The 19,712-nt window shown below is 43.1% G+C and overlaps 1 protein-coding gene across 46 annotated transcripts in view; it reads right to left on the bottom strand.

The window, feature by feature from the left end:
• TRDN (triadin) overlaps positions 1-19,712 on the bottom strand; it is a 597,259-nt gene that overhangs the window by 324,705 nt on the left and 252,842 nt on the right. For 40 of the 46 annotated variants that reach the window (XM_033935829.1, XM_033935830.1, XM_033935836.1 and 37 more), the window contains 5 exons: positions 19,624-19,683; positions 18,703-18,762; positions 17,444-17,503; positions 11,007-11,066; positions 8,269-8,460 (listed from right to left, as the gene is read on the bottom strand). In XM_033935829.1, the coding sequence (XP_033791720.1) occupies positions 8,269-8,460; positions 11,007-11,066; positions 17,444-17,503; positions 18,703-18,762; positions 19,624-19,683 (432 nt within the window). The remainder of the gene's footprint in view (positions 1-8,268; positions 8,461-11,006; positions 11,067-17,443; positions 17,504-18,702; positions 18,763-19,623; positions 19,684-19,712) is intronic. The other 6 variants (XM_033935826.1, XM_033935844.1, XM_033935850.1 and 3 more) reach the window with 2 other exon arrangements.

Raw genomic sequence — 19,712 nt, 5'->3', positions numbered from 1 at the left:
CGTGCATGGAGGTCAGTGACTCCAGTGGGTGGGGTAGAGTGGAGGAGTGGATTGGGGGAGCATGGAGGTCAGTGGTTCTGGGGGGCGGGGCTAGGTGGGATGGGATGGGCAGGCAGGCAGCTCTGTGTGTGTGTGTTACTGGCTCAGGGGTGTATGATTAATAAGGAAAGCTGGCGGATCTGCAGAGGCACTAGTTGGGTCTGGGCAGTTGTCAAGTCAGCGTATCAGTGGAAGCAGCACCAGTAGGTGTACAGATGTTAAATGGATGCGCGTGTTGAGGATAGCAGCATGGGGAGTGGTGTCGGCCTGCATGTAGGAGAGTGATCCATGAGCTTAGCGGTGAACAGGAGGAGGACAGCTGTGCTAGTGGTAAGGGGGTGGCTCAAATATAAACCGAGACTCCCATTTTTGAGCCATATTTTTGGCCCCAAAATCTCAGTTTATATTCGAGTATATATGGTACCATCAAAATTGTTTACATTTTATATGCAGGGCTTCCTCTGCCTCTCATGTGTAAACAATCCAACTCTCCCTTTTACAAAGCCATGGAAGCGGCTGCCATGTGGCAAATACTTTGACGCCCATTTTATCTCTATGGGCATCTGAGTGATTATCGCAGCAACAGCTGCTACCACGGCTTTGTAAAAGGAGCCCTAAGTTTTGTACCTAGGACAATGGAGGATTAGAAGCTTTTTGTGGTAATCAAACCCAGTTCCCCTGGTTTTTATTCCACTGTACTAACCATTAGGTTACTCCTTTTAAGCAGAATATTTGGGCACATAGGGGCAAATTCCATAAATGGTGCCCTGATTTTAGGCAGCGGTAGGTGTCCTACCACGGTCTAACCAGCGAATCGGGATGCATGTTTGTTTAAAAATATACACCCCAAGGCAGGCTGCCTATATTGTAGGCATCTTCGCAAGTCTAAGGAAGCGCATAGGGCTGTCTGAGCTTTCCCTCGATACATCCCCCCCACCCCCTAAGATATCCCCCGGCGCCCCAACCCTACCCGGACCCCACCAGTACCTTTTTTAGTTGGTCAGCCGTAGGGATGCTTACTCCTTCCGGTTGGCAGGCCCATCTTCACTGAATGGCGGGCCTTCCCCTTCCTGCTGCATCATGAGATGTATTATGAGGTGTAAATCCTGGTGCATTAAGTTGGGCATGGATCATCTGAATTCTATAGCAATGCGCACATTTTAAGAGAACCTTGTTGACCCACCTGTGTCCCTCCCATTGTTATGTCCTATTTTCAGATCTACACAGAAACACTTAGATGTGATTCTATAACTGGGCATGTGAGTGTGGTTCCACATGGATCTGCCATTTTGGGGTCATTTTGGTGCCTTGCTTCTATTATAACGCTTTTCTACGCTGAAAATTTGGTGCAGAAATAGTGCATAATGCTAGGCATTCACACACGCATCTTTATATTCCCTATTCTATACAGATGTGCATGTAAATATTTCCACGTCGATCCAAAAAGGGGGAGTGGGCATGGGCAGGTCAGGGACATTTCTAGAACATGTGTACAGTGTTATAGCTTTAGGGGGAATCCATGCCTAATACAGGCATGGAGATTTACACCAGGGTTCATTTGGGCACAGATCTTAGTACTAAGTACTAAGAAGCTAAAGACCCACCTCAGAGACTCCATATTATCCTCCAACAATGGGGAGTGTGTGGTGTAGTAGTTAAAGCTATAGCCTCAGCACCCTGAGTTTGTGGGTTCAAACCCACGATGCTCCGGGCGACCCTGGGCAAGTCACTTACCCCCTCTTTTACAAAGGTGTTCTATGCTTTTTAGCGCACGCTAAATATTGGTCCGTGCTAAACGCTAACGTGTGCACGTTATCCTATGGACACGTTAGCCTTTAGCGCACACATTGATTTAGTGCGTGATAAAAGCACGCTAAAATGCTTAGCGCACCTTAGTAAAAGAAGGCCTTAAGCACATTAGATACAGTATGAGTGCACTGGGAAAGATAGGGAAAAATGCATAAGTACCTCAATGTAAAACCACTTATAACATAAGTGGTATATAAATGCTAAAATAAATAAATTAACTCTCAAACCTACATAACAGACCTATTCCATCAGTATCTCAGATACAAAACTTACCATCCCAAGCCTATTACCTACTTCTGTACTGTTCTAAATCTGATCTATTCCTGCCCCCAATAGAACCGTATCTTGCCTTATTCCATTCACAATGTACTAATTTGTATACCTATAATTCTCAAATTGTAAGTCGCCTGGAATCTGTTCTAGACATAGCATGACTCAGAAATTCCATGTTAGATTAGATTAGAACTGCTATTCTATAAATGGTGCCCAAACCTTGAGTGCCATTTATAGAATAGCATTTAGCATGCTTTTTTGGTGCCCATTTACAGAACTGAATCTCATGCATATATATTTTGGATATCCTCAGAGTAACTTTAGTGACTGTGAGGCCACCAGGATAGGTAGGGGAAACTCTGATCATTTTTATTAAATTAGCATACCCGTTAACATATTTACATAGGTGATCACAATAGCACGTATTGAAGATACAATGACAAAGGAAATGATTCTATAATCGGGGGCCTGCACTCAGTGCAAGTTCTATAATGGCACTTAGGAACACCTAAGTTGTTTTAGAATACTAGTGCAAATTTGCTTTGGTATACCAAAAGTTAGTCATGATCACTGATGCCATGCCTAGCTGCACCAAACAACATGTGCAACAGTTAGTATTCTATAAGCTGAACATATTGTTTGATGACAATCCCATAGATTGCCCAGGCTTCACCCCTTGCAGTTAGCACTACAGCACTTAGAAGATACCTTATGGAATATGGCCTAATGCATATGTGAACATCACTGCTGATTAATGGTATCCAATGACATGCACAAATGGTACTTCTAGGCACCCATTTATAGAACTACCCCAGATGTGGCCAAAGCATTTGACATAAGAACATAACAATTGCCGCTGCTGGGTCAGACCAGTGGTCCATCATGCCCAGCAGTCCACTCAAGCGGCAGCTCTCTGGTCAAAGACCAGCGCCCTAACTGAGACTAGCCATACCTGCGTACGTTCTGGTTCAGCAGGAACTTGTCTAACTTCATCTTGAATCCCTGGAGGGTGTTTTCCCCTATGACAGACTCCGGAAGAGCGTTCCAGTTTTCTACCACTCTCTGGGTGAAGAAGAACTTCCTTATGTTTGTATGGAGTTTATCCCCTTTCAATTTTAGAGAGTGCCCTCTCGTTCTCCCTACCTTGGATAGGGTGAACAACCTGTCCTTATCTACTAAGTCTATTTCCTTCAGTACCTTGAATGTTTCGATCATGTCCCCTCTCAATCTCCTATGTTCGAGAAGAGGCCCACTTTCTCTAATTTTTCGCTGTACGGCAACTCCTCCATCCCCTTAACCATCTTAGTCGCTCTTCTCTGGACCCTTTCAAGTAGTACCGTGTCCTTCTTCATGTACAGCAACCAGTGCTGTATGCAGTACTCCAGGTGAGGGCTCACCATGACCCAGTACAGCAGCATGATAACCTTCTCCTATCTGTTTGTGATCCCCTTCTTTATCATTCCAAGCATTCTGTTTGCCCTTTTCGCCACCGCTGCACGTTGCGTGAACGGCTTCATCGACTTGTCGATCAGAACTCCCAAGTCTCTATCCTGGGAAGTCTCTCCAAGTACCACCCCGGACATCCTGTATTTGTGCATGAGATTTATGTTACCGACATGCATCACTTTACACTTATCCACGTTGAACCTCATCTGCCATGTCGATGGCCATTCCTTGAGCCTGATTATGTCACGTTGCAGATCTTCGCAATCCCCCTGTGTCTTTATACTCTGAATAACTTCGTATTGTCTGCAAATTTAATCACCTCACTCGTTGTACCTATGTCAAGATCATTTATAAAGATGTTGAAGAGCATGGGTCCACTTTATCACACACTGGTATAAATATTTGTAAAGTTGATAATTGTTTATTGCTTAATTTTGTTATTGATTTTATTATATTTTTATCTTTTTCTAGTATATTATTTATCAGAGATGATTGCTCTCGGTTTTTTAAAATTTTGTAATCCTTGGGCAAGCTGCAGAATATAAGACCTTATATTGTATTGCATTGCACTTTGACTTCTTTATTCCAGTTTTAGATAAACTACTAGGAGAACAACATTGACTAAAACAAGCTTGACAGTTACTGACCAGTATCTAACATCCCATTTCTAAGAAAACTTACAAACAGTCTGTGTTCAACTTAATGACTGGCTAGAAGAAACTGGTTAGACCCCTATTAGACCTGGTTCTGGAACAGAAATGATCCTTGTAGTCTTACTAGTTGATCTTCATAGAAACTGAGCTTTTGACACTATGGACCACAATATCATGCTAGCATCCTGACAAATTGCTGTACTGGCTAATGTCCCCCTATCTTCTTTTGTGATACATTGTCTCACAGATAAGCAGTCGGACCTTCTACTGTGAACCAATGGGATGAGAAATGTTTCTCCCTACATTAGTTTTTCTAGCTGCCTATAAATGTAAAATCATTGTTATTTTATTATAAAGTACTAGTGTTTAAGCCCATTACATTTGTTAAGTAATGGGTGTTAGAATAGCCCCACCTATACCCTGAAGCCACCCATGCCCCGCCTGTACCATGGCTGGACCGTCCAACCACCTCACCTTTCATCATTTCCTTAGTCCTCTGTACCCTTTTTTTTTATTTTATATTTATAATTTTTGTACAACCAATAAAAATGGTACAGAGAAATCCTGAGTCCTCTTGACTCTCCCTTTTGACTCTCATCATGCCCTTTCCCTCTCTCACACCCTCTACCATCTCTCTCTGACCCTGTTTCACCCCTTTTGCCATCTTTTCCTTTCAAGTCCCCTTTGTCCTTCCCCAAGGCCATATGTCTTTCTTCTACCCCTCCATCCTTCCTGAAGTCCCGTGTCCAGTAGCACCCCTTCCCTGCCCCCCTCCTGTCCAGGAGTAACAGCATCCATAATCCAGTTCACAATCAACACAATAAGCATCAGTGCTGTTCCCTTCCGACACGAACAAACTGCTGAGCTAAAATACCCAAATACAATCCTTTCACTCATTTTTTAATATCTATTCTATTCACAATTTTCATCAATTGCTATATATGTAACCCCCCCCCCTCCCACACACACACACCTCAAATCCACTGCATTCATGTTTGCCACTACCAACTCCCCCTTTTTTTCCCCTTAGGAACCTTTCAGTCATGGCGCCATAGCCTACTCTCCACTGTGGCCAGCACATGTCCGCATGCCATATCCACTGAAACCTGCTCCCTCCTTCTCTCCATCATGACCACACTTGGCCCGCTTCCTACCACCCGGACAAATATTATTGTCGGCGCGAAACCCAGTCTGCGGCTGACAGTAACACCTCCGCTGAAGAGTGTCGCTCTCTTCCCCCTCTCGGACTGCTGCTTCTTCACCTGTGGGTCTGTGGCTCTTTTTTCTTCCTCCTCCCTCTCCTCCTCCCGCAGTCTCCAGAACCACCGCCCTCCAGCCGTTCCTCTCAGCTGTGCTGGGAGCGCGAGAGGGAGAGCGATAGCGGGGCCGGGCAGGTGCCACGGAGGTGCGGCGAGGCTTCTTTTTGGCATCGGTGAGGAAGGAGAGGTTGGAGAGGGATTTTTACTTGCGCAGGTTCGAGCCCCCTGCCTGGAACAACTTCAGCTCACCAGTCCTGCGCGGGGGCAGCGGCCGACCCCTCCAGCAAGGGGGGAGTTGCTCCGTGTTCTGGCCTGCCTCCGTGTTCGAAAATCAAATTTGGCACGGAGGCACATCTCACGGAGCCAGGAATCACAAAACTCTAAGTGCACATGCTCGCTTAGAGTTTTATTATATAGGATGCTGTGTGCTGGGTTCCTTTTCCTAGCTTTGTTCTTGCTGTGCATTTGACATACAGAACCCACTTACATTTGCTTCTCCTGTCTCATTTCTCTTGACAGCTGTGAGTATAGTAGGACTTAAGCACAATAAGGGATACCCAGCATCCAACATGCTTGCTTACAGAAGAGTATCCTTACCTGCATATTAGGGTACAGAACTCTGTGTTCTTTTATTGCTAAGGATATATATACCGTCCATACTTAGAGTAGCACAACTCTGGTACCTGTTACTGTGTAAACTTGATTCTCATAGACAGTGTGCAGCTTAGAAGAATGCATTTGTGATAGCCCAAACCCCTTGGAAAAGAATATAAACCCTGAAATGTTGACTTAGCATAGTCCTATTTTGAGGGGAGATCCTGGAAACTATAGACCAGTGACTCTGACCTCGGTACCAGAAAAGATGGTAGAGTCGCTGATAAAGGATGGCATCATTGATCACCTTGACGGACACGGGCTGATGAGGACCAGTCAGCACGGTTTTAGCAAAGGCAGATCGTGTTTGACGAACTTGCTGCACTTCTTTGAGGGAGTAAACAGACAAATAGATAAGGGCGACCTGGTCGACATTGTATATCTGGATTTTCAGAAGGCGTTTGACAAGGTTCTACATGAACGACTACTTCAGAAAATTGCAAGCCATGGAATCGAGGGTGAAATACTCACGTGGATTAAAAACTGGCTGGAGCAATGGACAATACTCGGACTGGAAGAGCGTCACCAGAGGGGTGCCGCAGGGCTTGGTGCTTGGACCCGTGCTCGTCAACATCTTTATAACGATCTGGACATTGGTACGATGAGCGAGGAGATTAAATTTGCGGATGATACGAAGTTATTGAGAGTAGTGAAGACACAGGGAGATTGTGAAGATCTGCAACGTGACATAATCAGGCTCGAGGAATGGGCATCAACAAGGCAGATGAGGTTCAACGTGGATAAGTGTAAAATGATGCATGCAGGTAACATAAATCTCATGCACGAATACAGGATGTTCAGGGTGGTATTTGGAGTAACCTCCCAGGAAAGAGACTTGGGAGTTCTGATCAACAAGTTGATGAAGCCATCCACGCAATGTGCGGCGGCGGCAAAAAGGGAAAACAGAATGCAAGGAATGATAAAGAAGAGGATCACGAACTGATCGGAGAAGGTTATCATGCCACTGTACTGGGCCATGGTGCGCCCTCACCTGGAGTACTGCATCCAGCACTGGTCGCCGTACATGAAGAAGGACATGGTACTACTCAAAAGGGTCCATAGAAGAGCGACTAAGATGGTTAAGAGGCTGGAGGAGTTGTCGTACAGTGAAGATTAGAGAAACTGGGCCTCTTCTCCCTCAAACAGAGGAGATTGAGAGGCAACATGATCAAAACATTCAAGGTACTGAAGGGAATAGACTTAGTAGATAAGGACAGGTTGTTCACCCTCTCCAAGGTAGGAAGAACAAGAGGGCACTCTCTAAAATTGAAAGGGGATAGATTCCTTATGAACATAAAGAAGTTCTTTTTCACCCAGAGAGTTGTAGAAAACTGGAATGCTCTTCCGGAGTCATAGGGAAAAATACCCTCCAGGGATTCAAGACAAAGTTAGACAAGTTCCTGCTGTACCAGAACGTACGCAGGTATGGCTAGTCTCAGTTAGGGCGCTGGTCCTTGACCAGAGGGCTGCCGTGTGAGCGGACTGCTGGGCACGATGGACCACTGGTCTGACCCAGCAGCAGCAATTCTTATGTTCTTATGTTTAAAACAGAATCAATGTCACTGTGCTGACTTGGTTCTGATCCTACCTATCAAATAGGCAACTGTCTATGCTATTTAGCAACACTTATTCTTGCTATACACCATCATAAGTGAATTTTTTTTGAAATAGGTGATAAATAAATCCGAAATAAAATATTTTATATTTTCAAACCATTGCCGATCAAATTTTTTCCTTATCAATATTACCTTTAAGAACTAACCCTCCTCCCCCCCTTCTACGAAGTTGCGTTAGTGTTTTTATATCGCTGGCCGTGGTGGTAAAAGCTCCGACGCTCATAGGAATTCTATGAACGTTGGAGCTTTTACCTCCGTGGCCAATGATAAAAAACCCTAACACACCTTCATAAAAGGGGGGAGGGGTAAAATTTATCAAGATATATTCTTTAAACACAATTCTTGATAATCATAATTTTTATCAAATGAAACGTTCTCCAATGAATCTTTAGCCATGAAGACTCAGTTTCAGCGCATGCTTCATATTTCCAAAATATTTCAAAGAAAGAATGAAGATCAATGGCAGAAGCAAAGTTTCTCTTTTTCATCTTCTTTAGCATCCTTCTGGTATTTGTTTACCTTTCTCTTCTGTCCACGTCATATTCGTCGCATTCGTTACTAGTTTACTCTCCTGTGCTTTAGGTAGGGTCTTTGCTTTTCCCACTTCCTTTGCATCTGTTTTCTTGACTTTCTCTGTTGCTGTTTCCAGTTTAATCTTTGGAACTTTTATGTTTGTCTTTTGTTCTGCTTCAGAGATTTTGATTTTCTCTTCTGTAAATTAAAAACAAAAAAACCCCAGATAAGTAGTTACAAAGAAGCATAGGGTGAAACTGTCACTTCAAAGGGGCCTATGTATTAAAGTTTAGCGCGTGCTAAAAAAATATGCTACGAAGACCTTGATGTACATGCTACTTTAGCATATGCACTGCAAAATGCAAAGCATGGTTTGTTTTCTGCTATCACATATTTAATATCTATTCACCAAAGCCCAAACTGCCTCAAACCAGTTATTAAATTTACATCGGTGTCTAACACCACTGTAGGCGGGGCTAATGCTGGAAGTGTCACTAGGGGCTCCTTTTACAAAGGTGCACTAGCGTTTTTAGCGCACGCACCGGATTAGCGCATGCTAGCCGAAAAATTACCGCCTGCTTAAAAGGAGGCATTAGCAGCTAGCGCGTGTGACAATTTAGCGTGTACTATTCCGTGCATTAAGGCCCTAATGCATCTTTGTAAAAGGAGCCCTAGGTGCCAGCGGGCACATCCATAGGTGCGATTCATGTCAAAGGTAGGCACTGGAAATGTAGGCCTTGAAAACCCTGGCCTACATTTCCAGTGCCTACCTTTGCCAAAGGTGTGATACCCTAAATGGTGCCGTCGTGTGATTGGATATCTGAAATTAACCAAAAATGCTGAAAAATTGGGGAAAAAAGCCCAGAAAGGACCTGGAAATGTCCATTTATTCTCATGACATCTAAAAGCACATTGCTTTTTTCAAATGGCTCTCCCGAATTGAATAATAGAATGGGGGCTGCAATCTGCATTAATTTGTATTAATTTATACTGATTCATGTTGATTTGGATTTATTTATTTCATATAACATTTTTAGTGGATATGCTTAATTAGTGGAAATGTTAATTTATTTGATGCTCTCAAGCTCTTCCAGTGACGGATCTGTGAAGTGTGCTGTGGCGGGAGTTGTATTAAGACCTGCACTAAAATATGACTGTTTGCCATCAGGTTGCTTCAGAGACTTTTCTATCTCTTAAATTTGTTTTATTTTATTTTTTAATTTTTTATCTTCTTTCATTATTTCTATTTTCTATCTCTTTGATTTTTGATCTTGGAAATGTATTATATGTTGTTATTACATATTTTTAGTTTATCAGGTACTTTACCTAGATTGTAAGCCTTCGGGACAGATAGGGTAGTTTTTCTCAAGTACCTAATTTAATTTTAGTTTGATACATTGTAAACCGCTTAGGTCAGTAAAATGCAGGAGCGGTATATTAAATCTTAAATAAACATAAACATGTATATCCCTACTGTTTATTTGCATTGTTGTACTACTCCAAGACTTAGGACTTCTTTTACTAAGGTGCGTTAGGGCCTTAATGCACGGAATAGCATGCGCTAAATTGCTGCACGCGCTAGACCTTAACGCCAGCATTGAGCTGGCGTTATTCTAGAAGCTTACCGCACGGTTTAGCACATGGTAACTTTGTGTGTGCGCTAAAAAGCTAGCGCACCTTAGTAAAAGGAGCCCTTAGAGGCATAATTATCAATGTTGGCTACCATTAAGACATGTTAGTTGACTATTAACCCAGTTATTAGTAACTAAACCTCACTGCAGAACATGGGACCTGTACTAAAATAGCACAAGTCATTAGTAAAATAGCATTTTGATAATACGCTCCGAATCTGAAATATTTAAATTTATTTAAAATATTTATAGACTGCAACTATCCAAACGAGGGGCTGCTGAAAAATTCTCAGCCCAACCACTAAAGTTGGGGGCAGTCTCCATCGAGGGCAATACAGCACACCGAGCCTAGTGAATTTCCCACTTTTATTTGTTCCGTCAGAAAAGTACAGAAAGAAAAAAAGTGGAAAATCGCTGGACAACGTGAATAGCGCTTGATGGAGATTGCCCCAACTTTGTTGGTTGGTCTGAGAACTTTTCAGCTGCCCCTCAAAGTTTTATGCAGTGTACATTGAAAACATGTACAATAAATTAATCACAATGCTTAAGACATTACATAACATGAAGCATATGAAGGAAGCAGTACAATATTCAACCTATTCTTCAAAATTAATGTACAACTCCCAGTCGTTGAATACCTGATTAAAAACTTGCCTTTTTCAACAGTTTCCTAAAGTGAGTAACATGTATGTTCAAAGGTACCTCTTGATTTAGCTACAAACTCCACACTCCATATTTACTCTAGAACTAGCTACAGTACTCCTGTAATAGTTAGTCTAGGACAGGGGTAGGCAATTCCGGTCCTCAAGAGCCGGAACCAGGTCAGGTTTTCAGGATATCCACAATGAATATGTACGAGATGGATTTGCATGCACTGCCTCCTTGAGATGCAAATCTATCTCATGCATATTTACTGTGGATATCCTGAAAACCTGACCTGGCTCCAGCTCTCGAGGACCGGAATTGCCTTGGAGAAAAGCAAAAAGGGCCTGCTTAGCTGACATTAATCTGTTACTCCATGTCAATTTTCAGTGTGCGAATGCAAAGAAGAAGTGATTCTAGACCAGTGCCTATGTGAAGACGGTAACAAAGAGAGCTGTATTAAAAGCAAACCTTTGGGGGAAGCTTTCTTTTCAGGTTTCTCTTTTCTTTCAGCTTGGCCTTTGAGAATTTCTAGAAAAGAATACGATTAGTTATTTATTAGGTATATGCCAATATTAGGCAAGTTCTTCATTTATTAAGGCACATGCCAAAGTGATGCTATGTACATTTTGAAACAATGATTCCTAAATCTGAAGTCTAAGATAAGTACTGTACATTTGTTTCTTCATTCAGGAGCACATCTTCAAAAACATATCCGTCAATATTCAGCATGTAGCAATCAGTGTTTCTTTAAATACGGGCTCGCACCAGCTGATTAATGCCCTAGTATTCAGTGCTTGCCCCTACACGGGTGCCAGTACAGTACTGAATATCAGGTTCTCGCAGTGTTCTGCCCCCATATTCCTGGGAGAAGACTATTTACCGTATTTTCACGCATATAACACGCGCGTTATACACGATTTTACAAACCGTGCATAACCTTGCGCGTTATACGCGTGAGCGCGTTTTACAACTTTTTTTTTCAATCCGATCAGCATCCCCCCTGCGAACCGGCATCCTCCCCCCCCCGCTCGCGTCACCCCCCTCTCCTGCGATCCTAAATCCCCCCCAGCACCGCAAAGCATCTCTTACCCGATTTGGCACCGGAACCAGCACCAATGCACAGTACGTGCCAGTGCCCGAAGATCCTCCCTCGTTGGTTTGGGCTGGGCTGGGCTGGGCGGTGCGGTGCAGTAGAGATCCTCCTTCTTCCTGCGCTGGGCTGGACTAGGCTTTGAGCATTTGCGCATGCTCAAAGCCTTCTGGTCTCGCTCTCTCCGAGATAATCTCGGAGAAAGCAAGACCAGAAGGCTTTGAGCATGCGCAAATGCACAAAGACTAGTCCAGCCCAGCGCAGGAAGAAGGAGGATGCTGGGCTGGGCTGGGCTTGGCTGGGCTGGGCGGTGTGGTGCAGGAGAGATCCTCCTTCTTCCTGCGCCGGGCTGGACTAGGCTTTGAGCATTTGCGCATGCTCAAAGCCTTCTGGTCTCGCTCTCTCCGAGATAATCTCGGAGAAAGTGAGACCAGAAGGCTTTGAGCATGCTCAAATGCTCAAAGCCTAGTCCAGCCCGGCGCAGGAAGAAGGAGGATCTCTCCTGCACCGCACCGCCCAGCCCAGCCCAGCCCAAACCAACGAGGGAGGATCTTCGGGCACTGGCACTGGCACGTCCTGTGCATTGTTGCTGGATGCCGGTGCCCAATCGGGTAAGAGATGTTTGGTGCTGGGGGGATGTAGGATCGCGGGGGAGGGGGGGTGACGCGAGCGGGGGGGGGGTGGATGCCGGTTCACAGGGGGGATGCTGGATCGGACTGAAAAAAAAAGTTGTAAAACGCGGGTAAGCGAGCGGGGGGGGGGGGGAGGATTCCGGTTCGGAGTAGGCGGGAGGAGGTTTTAGCATGTGCGGTATACGCGTGTGCGCGCTATATTAAAAATTTTTTACATAAATTTGTGTTCCCCACGCGCTATACCCGTGTGCGCGTTTTACATGGGTGCGCGGTATATGGGTGAAAATACGGTACTCATATATTGAAGTGTGTATTCAATATTACTTTTTTACTACTGTGTATTCAATATTACTTTATTACTACTCCGTCCTCCAGCTCCCCCTGTGTATTTTGAGATGTTGCCTAGTGGCTGCTGACCTTCTAGCACATTGGGCTGGTTGCCTCTAATGCTCTCTCTCTCTCTCTCTCTCTGCTGAGTAGTGGCAGACTCCGTATTCAGGCAGCCGCATGGCTCAAGAGAGCACTGTTCTCTGTCAGGTTTCTACCTTTAGCGCTGCTTGTCTCTAAGTATTGATAGTTTCTGAAGTACAGTATTATCCTCAACAAGTGTTGAATACACTCCCAGCTATCCCAGTTCCTGGGATGCGCTGGTAGAGTTTAGGACTGTGTGCAGAAGGCAAAATTATTTTGTTTTGAGTTCTGATAATGTTCCTGAGATTACAGTGCTAATGAATGTAAGCTGACTGAGATCCTCTCAGAGGCTTGCAAGGAATTACCCAGGTATTGCTGATAATCAGGTGATACCTGAATAGCCACCTGTTTAACTTAGGAAAGATTTTTGGCTGTCTTAAGTTAACAGGATAATTATTTGGGTATCACTGCCAAATATTAGCACTGCCTAAGTAACTTATTTTTTCCTCAAATCCATCCCCAGATAACCCTGGATAGTGCCTGGTGGTGAGACAGAATATTCAGTAAAACTATGTGGATACGTGCCACTCAGTGACATACCAAGGGGGGGGGGTGCTGACCATGAGGGGGTGCTCCTGGGGTTGGCATCATGGTCCGGGAGCATTGCTGCTCTGCCGGCTTTGGGCCTTCTTCTCTGTCAGGTCCTGCTTCACAGAAGCAGGAATTAGGCAGGACCGGCAGAGAGGAAGGCCCGATGCTGGCACAGCAGTGAGTTAAGGCTAGGGTTACCAGACATCTGGATTTCCTTTTGAGGACATGTCCGGGGGTCTGGACGGCTTTTTAAAATCCGGCACTTTGTCCGTGTTTTGAAAAGCCTCCTCATATTGTGGCGGGCAGGGAGGAAATCCACGCATGCACGGACTTCCTCCCTGCCCGACGAGCAGGGTGCGGGGCTAGGGCAGGACTGGGGGCAAAATTATAGTGTTACAGGATAGGGAAGGGTGGGTATGGGGGCGGATCTAGGGGTCCGGATTTTCCGATTGGAAAATCTGGCAACTCTAGTTAAGGCTGCCGACAAAGAGAGAACTCATATACCTCTAGGTCTGCTTTCTAAAATAGCAGCAGCGGTGGCTCAGAACAGGCTTCTTGTGGCCTGGCTGTCGGGGCCTTTCCATCTGCCGGCCTTCCCATCTGCCGCATCACTGATGATGCGGCAGAGAGAAGCCCTAGCAGAGCAGGCCACAAACAGCCTGACATGTACATTTTTTGCTATATTGCTGTTTCAAGATAGATTCCTTGAAGCAATGAATAATATGAAGGGGGAATCTACCTTGAAACAGCGATATAACAAAACATGTGCATGTCGGTGAAATAAAACTCCCTGCCGACTTGAAAAGCTAAGTTACTGTTTTACTCTACTACTGATAGAAAGTTCTATTTGAGTGGAAAAATTTGATTAATATAAACTATAAACTATAAAATATAAATTATGACATGAGCAATGTACTTTAAAGCAGTTTAAAAAAACACAGATCAGTGAAGAAATGATGTAGTTTTCTTTAGTGGGAAAGAAGTGATACTGCCATTGAGGGACATAGCTGTGATCCTGATTTTAAAAAAACAACAAAAAACAAACAATTAAATTTAAAAAGCTGATGGTTGATATAATCTGCTGAGTATTCTATTCTTACTGATATAACATAACTTAAGACTTTATTTATATATCGTTAAATGCCTTTCGGTTCAATGCAGTTACAGAAAGTAGGTACAACAAGGAAGAAGAAAAGTTTAACATTGAAATTAATAGAATGTTAAGGCACATAGAATTTCCCTAACTGTCCCAAATTAGGGATTACAATTAAAGCTAAATGCCAAAGAAATAAATGGTAAGGTTATGTATAAAAGAAAAATAAATAAAACAGGGGAGAGAGCATCTCAGATCACAGCCTGCACCAAGAGACAGAAGAGTAAATATCTGAAATGAAGGCCTTTTGGCTTCCCTGGGCCGCATTGGTCAAAAAAAATGTTTCTGGGGCCACATATAGGCGTAAACGCTGCAGCAAGACAGAGGAGGGTGCCGGCAAGACTGTAAACACCCGGGGGCAGCAGAGGAAAACACTGCTGGCCACACAAAATACTTCACGGGGCCACATGCGGCCCTTGGGCCGCAGGTTAGACACCCCTGCATTAGAGCATGGCCATTAAAAAATGGTTAGCATAGGAGCCCTTACCGCTACCTATTTGTACCTATTTGATTCTATAAACGGCACCATTGAGCGTGATTGTAATTCATCCTTTAGGCACCTACTGGCTCCTAAGTCAAACCACACTCAAAATCAACCCCATATCTGCCTCAAATATGTCCCTAATCATGCCTACTTGCTGGTAGGCACCTTGGTGTAGGCACTTTCCAAGTTAGGTGCCTACTGACTATAATCCATCCCATAGCCGCCTCAAATCTTCCCCTAATCATGCCTACTTGACGGTAGTGCCTTGGTATAGGTGCCTACAAAGTTAGGTGCTTATGGGCTAAATAATTTTTTTGTTTTTAATGGTGTTTCCAATTAGCACCAATTAAGAAAATTAACTTAAGTACCAAGATTGGCTAGGCGCACTGATCTAGGCACCTAGCCTTAGGTATCATTTATAGAATCTGGGCCTAAGGGCTCACATCCTAATTATGCACTAATTAGTTAGCATATAGCAATATTGCTAACTGATTACCGCAGAAATGCCCACCCTTTGCCCTCAGACACTCTCCCTCTGCAGTAAAAATATAAAAATTTAATCCCATTGTCAGTGGCATACCTAACCTATGTGACACCCAGGGCCCATCATTTTTTGACACCCCCATCTCCATCTGTATGAAAAACATTAGTTTTAGTAACAATCCACATGTCACACAAGAGTGTACCTATGAGCAGTACAACATCAATACACCCATTGTAAAACTAAACAAGCCAAACTAGTACAGATCAATCCTGCACAGTCAATCCTAACAGAAAACCATGTCTTTCGAACAAATAGAACACAGAAAACACCATCGCCTAGTAAGGAATAGGTAATCACAAACTAACCCCTCCACCTTTTACAAAACTGTAGTGTGGTTTTTAGCCATGGTGGTAACAGTTCTGACACTCATAGAATTCTGAGCATCAGAGCTGTTACCATCATGGCTGGCACTAATAAACACTCTACAGTTTTGTAAAAGGGGAGATAAAATAGAAATACATAGACAAAGGTTAAATTGAACCACCAAGAAGCTGGACTCTGCATACAATGCAACACCACAGAAACAGCAATGCATCTCCCCTAAAGCAAAAAAATAAGGGCTCCTTATATCAAGGCGCGCTACGGGGGTTAGCGCATCGGACATTTCATCATGCGCTAACCCCCACGGCAAGCCAAAAAACTAACGCCTCGTCAATGGAGGCGTTAGTGACTAGTGTGGCAGGCAGTTTAACGCACGGTATTCCGCGCATTAAACCCCTACCGCGCCTTGATAAAAGGAGCCCTAAATAAACAGAATTTTTTTTCTACCTTGTCTTCTCTGGTTTCTGCTTTCCTCATCTTCTTGTCACTCTCTTCCACTGTCTATCCTCTTTCTGCCCCTTCTATATGGCATCTTCTTCTATTCCCCTTTCAGAAACTTTATGCCTCCCATTCCATTTCTCCCTTCACTCTCATTGGTCTGGCATCTATCTTCTTCCCTTCCCTCCTCCAATGGTCTGGCATATCTCCTCTTCTTCCCTTCCCTCTCCCACACATCCATAGTTTGGCATTTCACTCTCTTTTCTCCTTTCCCCCCACTTCCATTAGGTATAGAAAGCAAACCAAGTAATAAGTATAGAAATCCGACCAGGTCGTGCATGTGCAAGACCGGAGGGTTAGGACTTCGATGGGAAGATAAAACTCAATGGGAAACCAAGGTGGCAAGGGGGCCCCTTCTGGTGTCTCAGACAGGCCGTGACCTGTTCGGGCCGCCGCGGGAGCGGACTGCTGGGCAAGATGGACCTGAGGTCTGACCCAGCGGAGGCACTGCTTATGTTCTTATGTTCTTATCTGCCCCCTTTCTTTTCCACTGACCCAATTCCATCCAGTATCCTTCTCCCTTATGTCTCTCTCCCTTTTTCCCTGCACACCAATTTCATCAGCATGGTTGAAGGAGAGAAAGAGGGAGAATTAGAAGGCCTTGAGCATGCAAAGATGCATGCTCAAGGCCCGGCAGAGGCAGGAAGTTCTTCAAGCGGCACCGGCACGTCCTGTGGGCTGCGTGCCGGTGCCAGACAGGGGGTAAGTTTCAAGTTGTTCAGACGGGGGGGTGTCTTTGCGAGCGGGGGTGGGGGGGAGGAGCATCGCCACTGGCCTCGGGGGGGGAGGTGGGAACGTATCAAGTGAGTTTCCATTATTTCCTATGGGGAAATTCACTTTGATATATAAGTATTTTGGTTTACGAGCATGCTTCTGGAACGAATTATGCTCGTAAACCAAGGTTCCACTGTATATGAAAAAAAATCAAACTTTAGTATATAGACATCTATGTTATGGATTTAACTACAACATTCCATTTACTCGAGAACTCTATTTTGCATACATTTGGTCCAGGAGCAAAACTGCTTCCTATATACATGGCCTGCTTAAAGAGCATTAATGCCTGCTTAGTTCTTGCTCACTTTGCAGTGTGAATGCAAATAAGAGGCCAGTCTTGCCAAGTGCTCCACCTAGTATCAGAATAAGCTGAAGGTGCGAAAACAATTTTATTAAATGCAAACCTTTGGATGACTCTTTCTTTTCAGGTCTTTCTTTTCTATCAGGTTTGTCTTTGGGAGTTACTAAAAAAAAAATTAAAATAGCAGATTAGTTATTTATGAAAATAAGATTTTCCAATGGAATACTGGATACGAATCCTCCATATCAGTGATTCTTAAATCTATCCTGGGGGGATCCCCAGCCAGTCGGGGTTTTGGGATATCCCTAATGAATATGCATAACTCAAATTCTTGAAACCAGCTATTAAATGTTTAATATAAACAAGTATTATCTGAATCAATTCAATTTTAATCTTATCTCCCACAATTCATTTCATTACAGTACTTTTACAACTTAACAATACTTAATTTATTAATAAATATCAAAATATTATAGTATTAAAAACATTAAAATTTTAAAATATGCCCTTAACAGGACAGTTGTTATCCGAAGGCATCTTGGAACAAGAATGTTTTCAGTTTTGCTTTAAATTGTTTTAAGTCTGGTTCACTACGCAAATGGTTATTTAACAGTGTTTTGCACTTAAGTTAGGCACCGTTTATAGAATATGGGCCTTAGTACCTCTTTAATTGGAAATAGTAAGTGATCGCCCATAAAACTTTTGGATTGCACTCAAGTGTAATGCACAAGATAGCTTCTGTACAGAACCCCTTACTGCACTATATGCTCAGTTATAAGTGTGTACTCCTCAGAGTAACACACACTTCTGCTCAAGGAAGCTTTCTGCACCGGTCACTATGTTTTATTATTTCCTCGTAAATTCACTAATTTTTTTTAAAATTAATCTATTTTAGACTGGTTCAAGGAAAAGGTGAGTTATAAGTACCTGAGACTGAGACTGAGAATGAAATGAGAAGAATGTGTGAAGACCATGTAAGAGAACTTTCCATATAAGGGAAAGGGACTTGTATACAGCCTTTTTGCTCTTACACATTCAAAGTGGTTTACAAAGATGCAAGTACTTATTTTGTACTAGAGAATGACATGGGGACAAATTTTTCCCCGTCTCCGCAAGAACTCAATTTCACTATCCCGTCTCCATGAGTTTTGTCGCTGTCCCTGTCCCATTAGAACTCGCAGGGACATGATGGGAAAATAATTTCCCACATGGACAAATTTGTCCCTGTGTCATTCTCTATTTTGTGCATGGGGCAATGGAAGATTAAGTGACTTACAAACAGTCACAAGGAGCAGCACTGGGATTTGATCCCACAACCTCAGGGTGCTGAAGCAGCAGCTCTACCACTAGGCCATTCCTCACCTTTGGGTGGCGCTTGCTTTTCAGGTGTTTCTTTTCTTTCAGGTTTTTCTTTGGGAGCTACTAGAAAAGATTAAAATAGCAGATTAGTCATTCATGACAACAAGAGTTTCCAAAGGATGCATGTTTGAAGCAATTTATGCTCTATATGAAGTCTGAGAGTTCTAATAATCGATTTCTGCAATCAGAAGTTTAGTGCAGGAAGCATGGCTGCAGTTCGCATTTGTTGGAAGGAAATGAAAGTACTTATGATGTTTAATGTACAGATATTAGCCCCATAAAACCTCTTGAACATAAAAGTTTTGTGAGGCTAATATTTATCCATAGAACAACATTCTAGTTCATGTGCAGATCTGTTCTGGTATTTTTCTTTTCTGGATGTCTGTTTTAAAGATGAGACTGGATAAGCAATATTGGCTTTATCTGCCTTTCTTTTTCTTCTATTTCTTTGGTTGCAGTTAAAAAAAGTTGTAGTAAATCTCAACACTGGTATGAAATCCTCTAACCTTTCTATTCTGCATCTGAACTGGTGGTTTATTTTTCACACTGGACACACATTAAAATCCCTTTTATTTTTCTCAGTGTAATGCAGAAGAATATCTGAGAGATAGACTTCCATCCATTTTAATATACTGTTCACTTGTTAACTACAGTGCTGAACTCCTTTCTATTCTGTGTGCTCAGTAAAAAGCATTTGTACCTCACAGTAATCACAAACTTCTGTGCATGAAAGCTAATTTTTACATTAACTACTGTGTAAATTTTTGGGAATTTTTTTTTTGCATGCTTATTTGTTATATATTGCAATCTGCTTTGGACCGACTAAATGAGAAGGTGAATTATAAATACACAAGACTGAGATCGAGATTGAAATGAGCAACTTGCATGAAGACTATATAAGAAGAAAACCTATTACAAACAAACCTTTGGGTGGAGCTTTCTTTTCAGGTGTTTCTTTTCTTTCAGGTTTGTCCTTAGGAGTTACTAGTAAAAAAAAACCAAAAAAACAGTAG

This window comes from Geotrypetes seraphini, chromosome 3 (assembly GCF_902459505.1).
Source record: "Geotrypetes seraphini chromosome 3, aGeoSer1.1, whole genome shotgun sequence".
NCBI classification, from domain to species: domain Eukaryota; kingdom Metazoa; phylum Chordata; class Amphibia; order Gymnophiona; family Dermophiidae; genus Geotrypetes; species Geotrypetes seraphini.
This window is presented reverse-complemented; position numbering and strand designations above follow the sequence as displayed.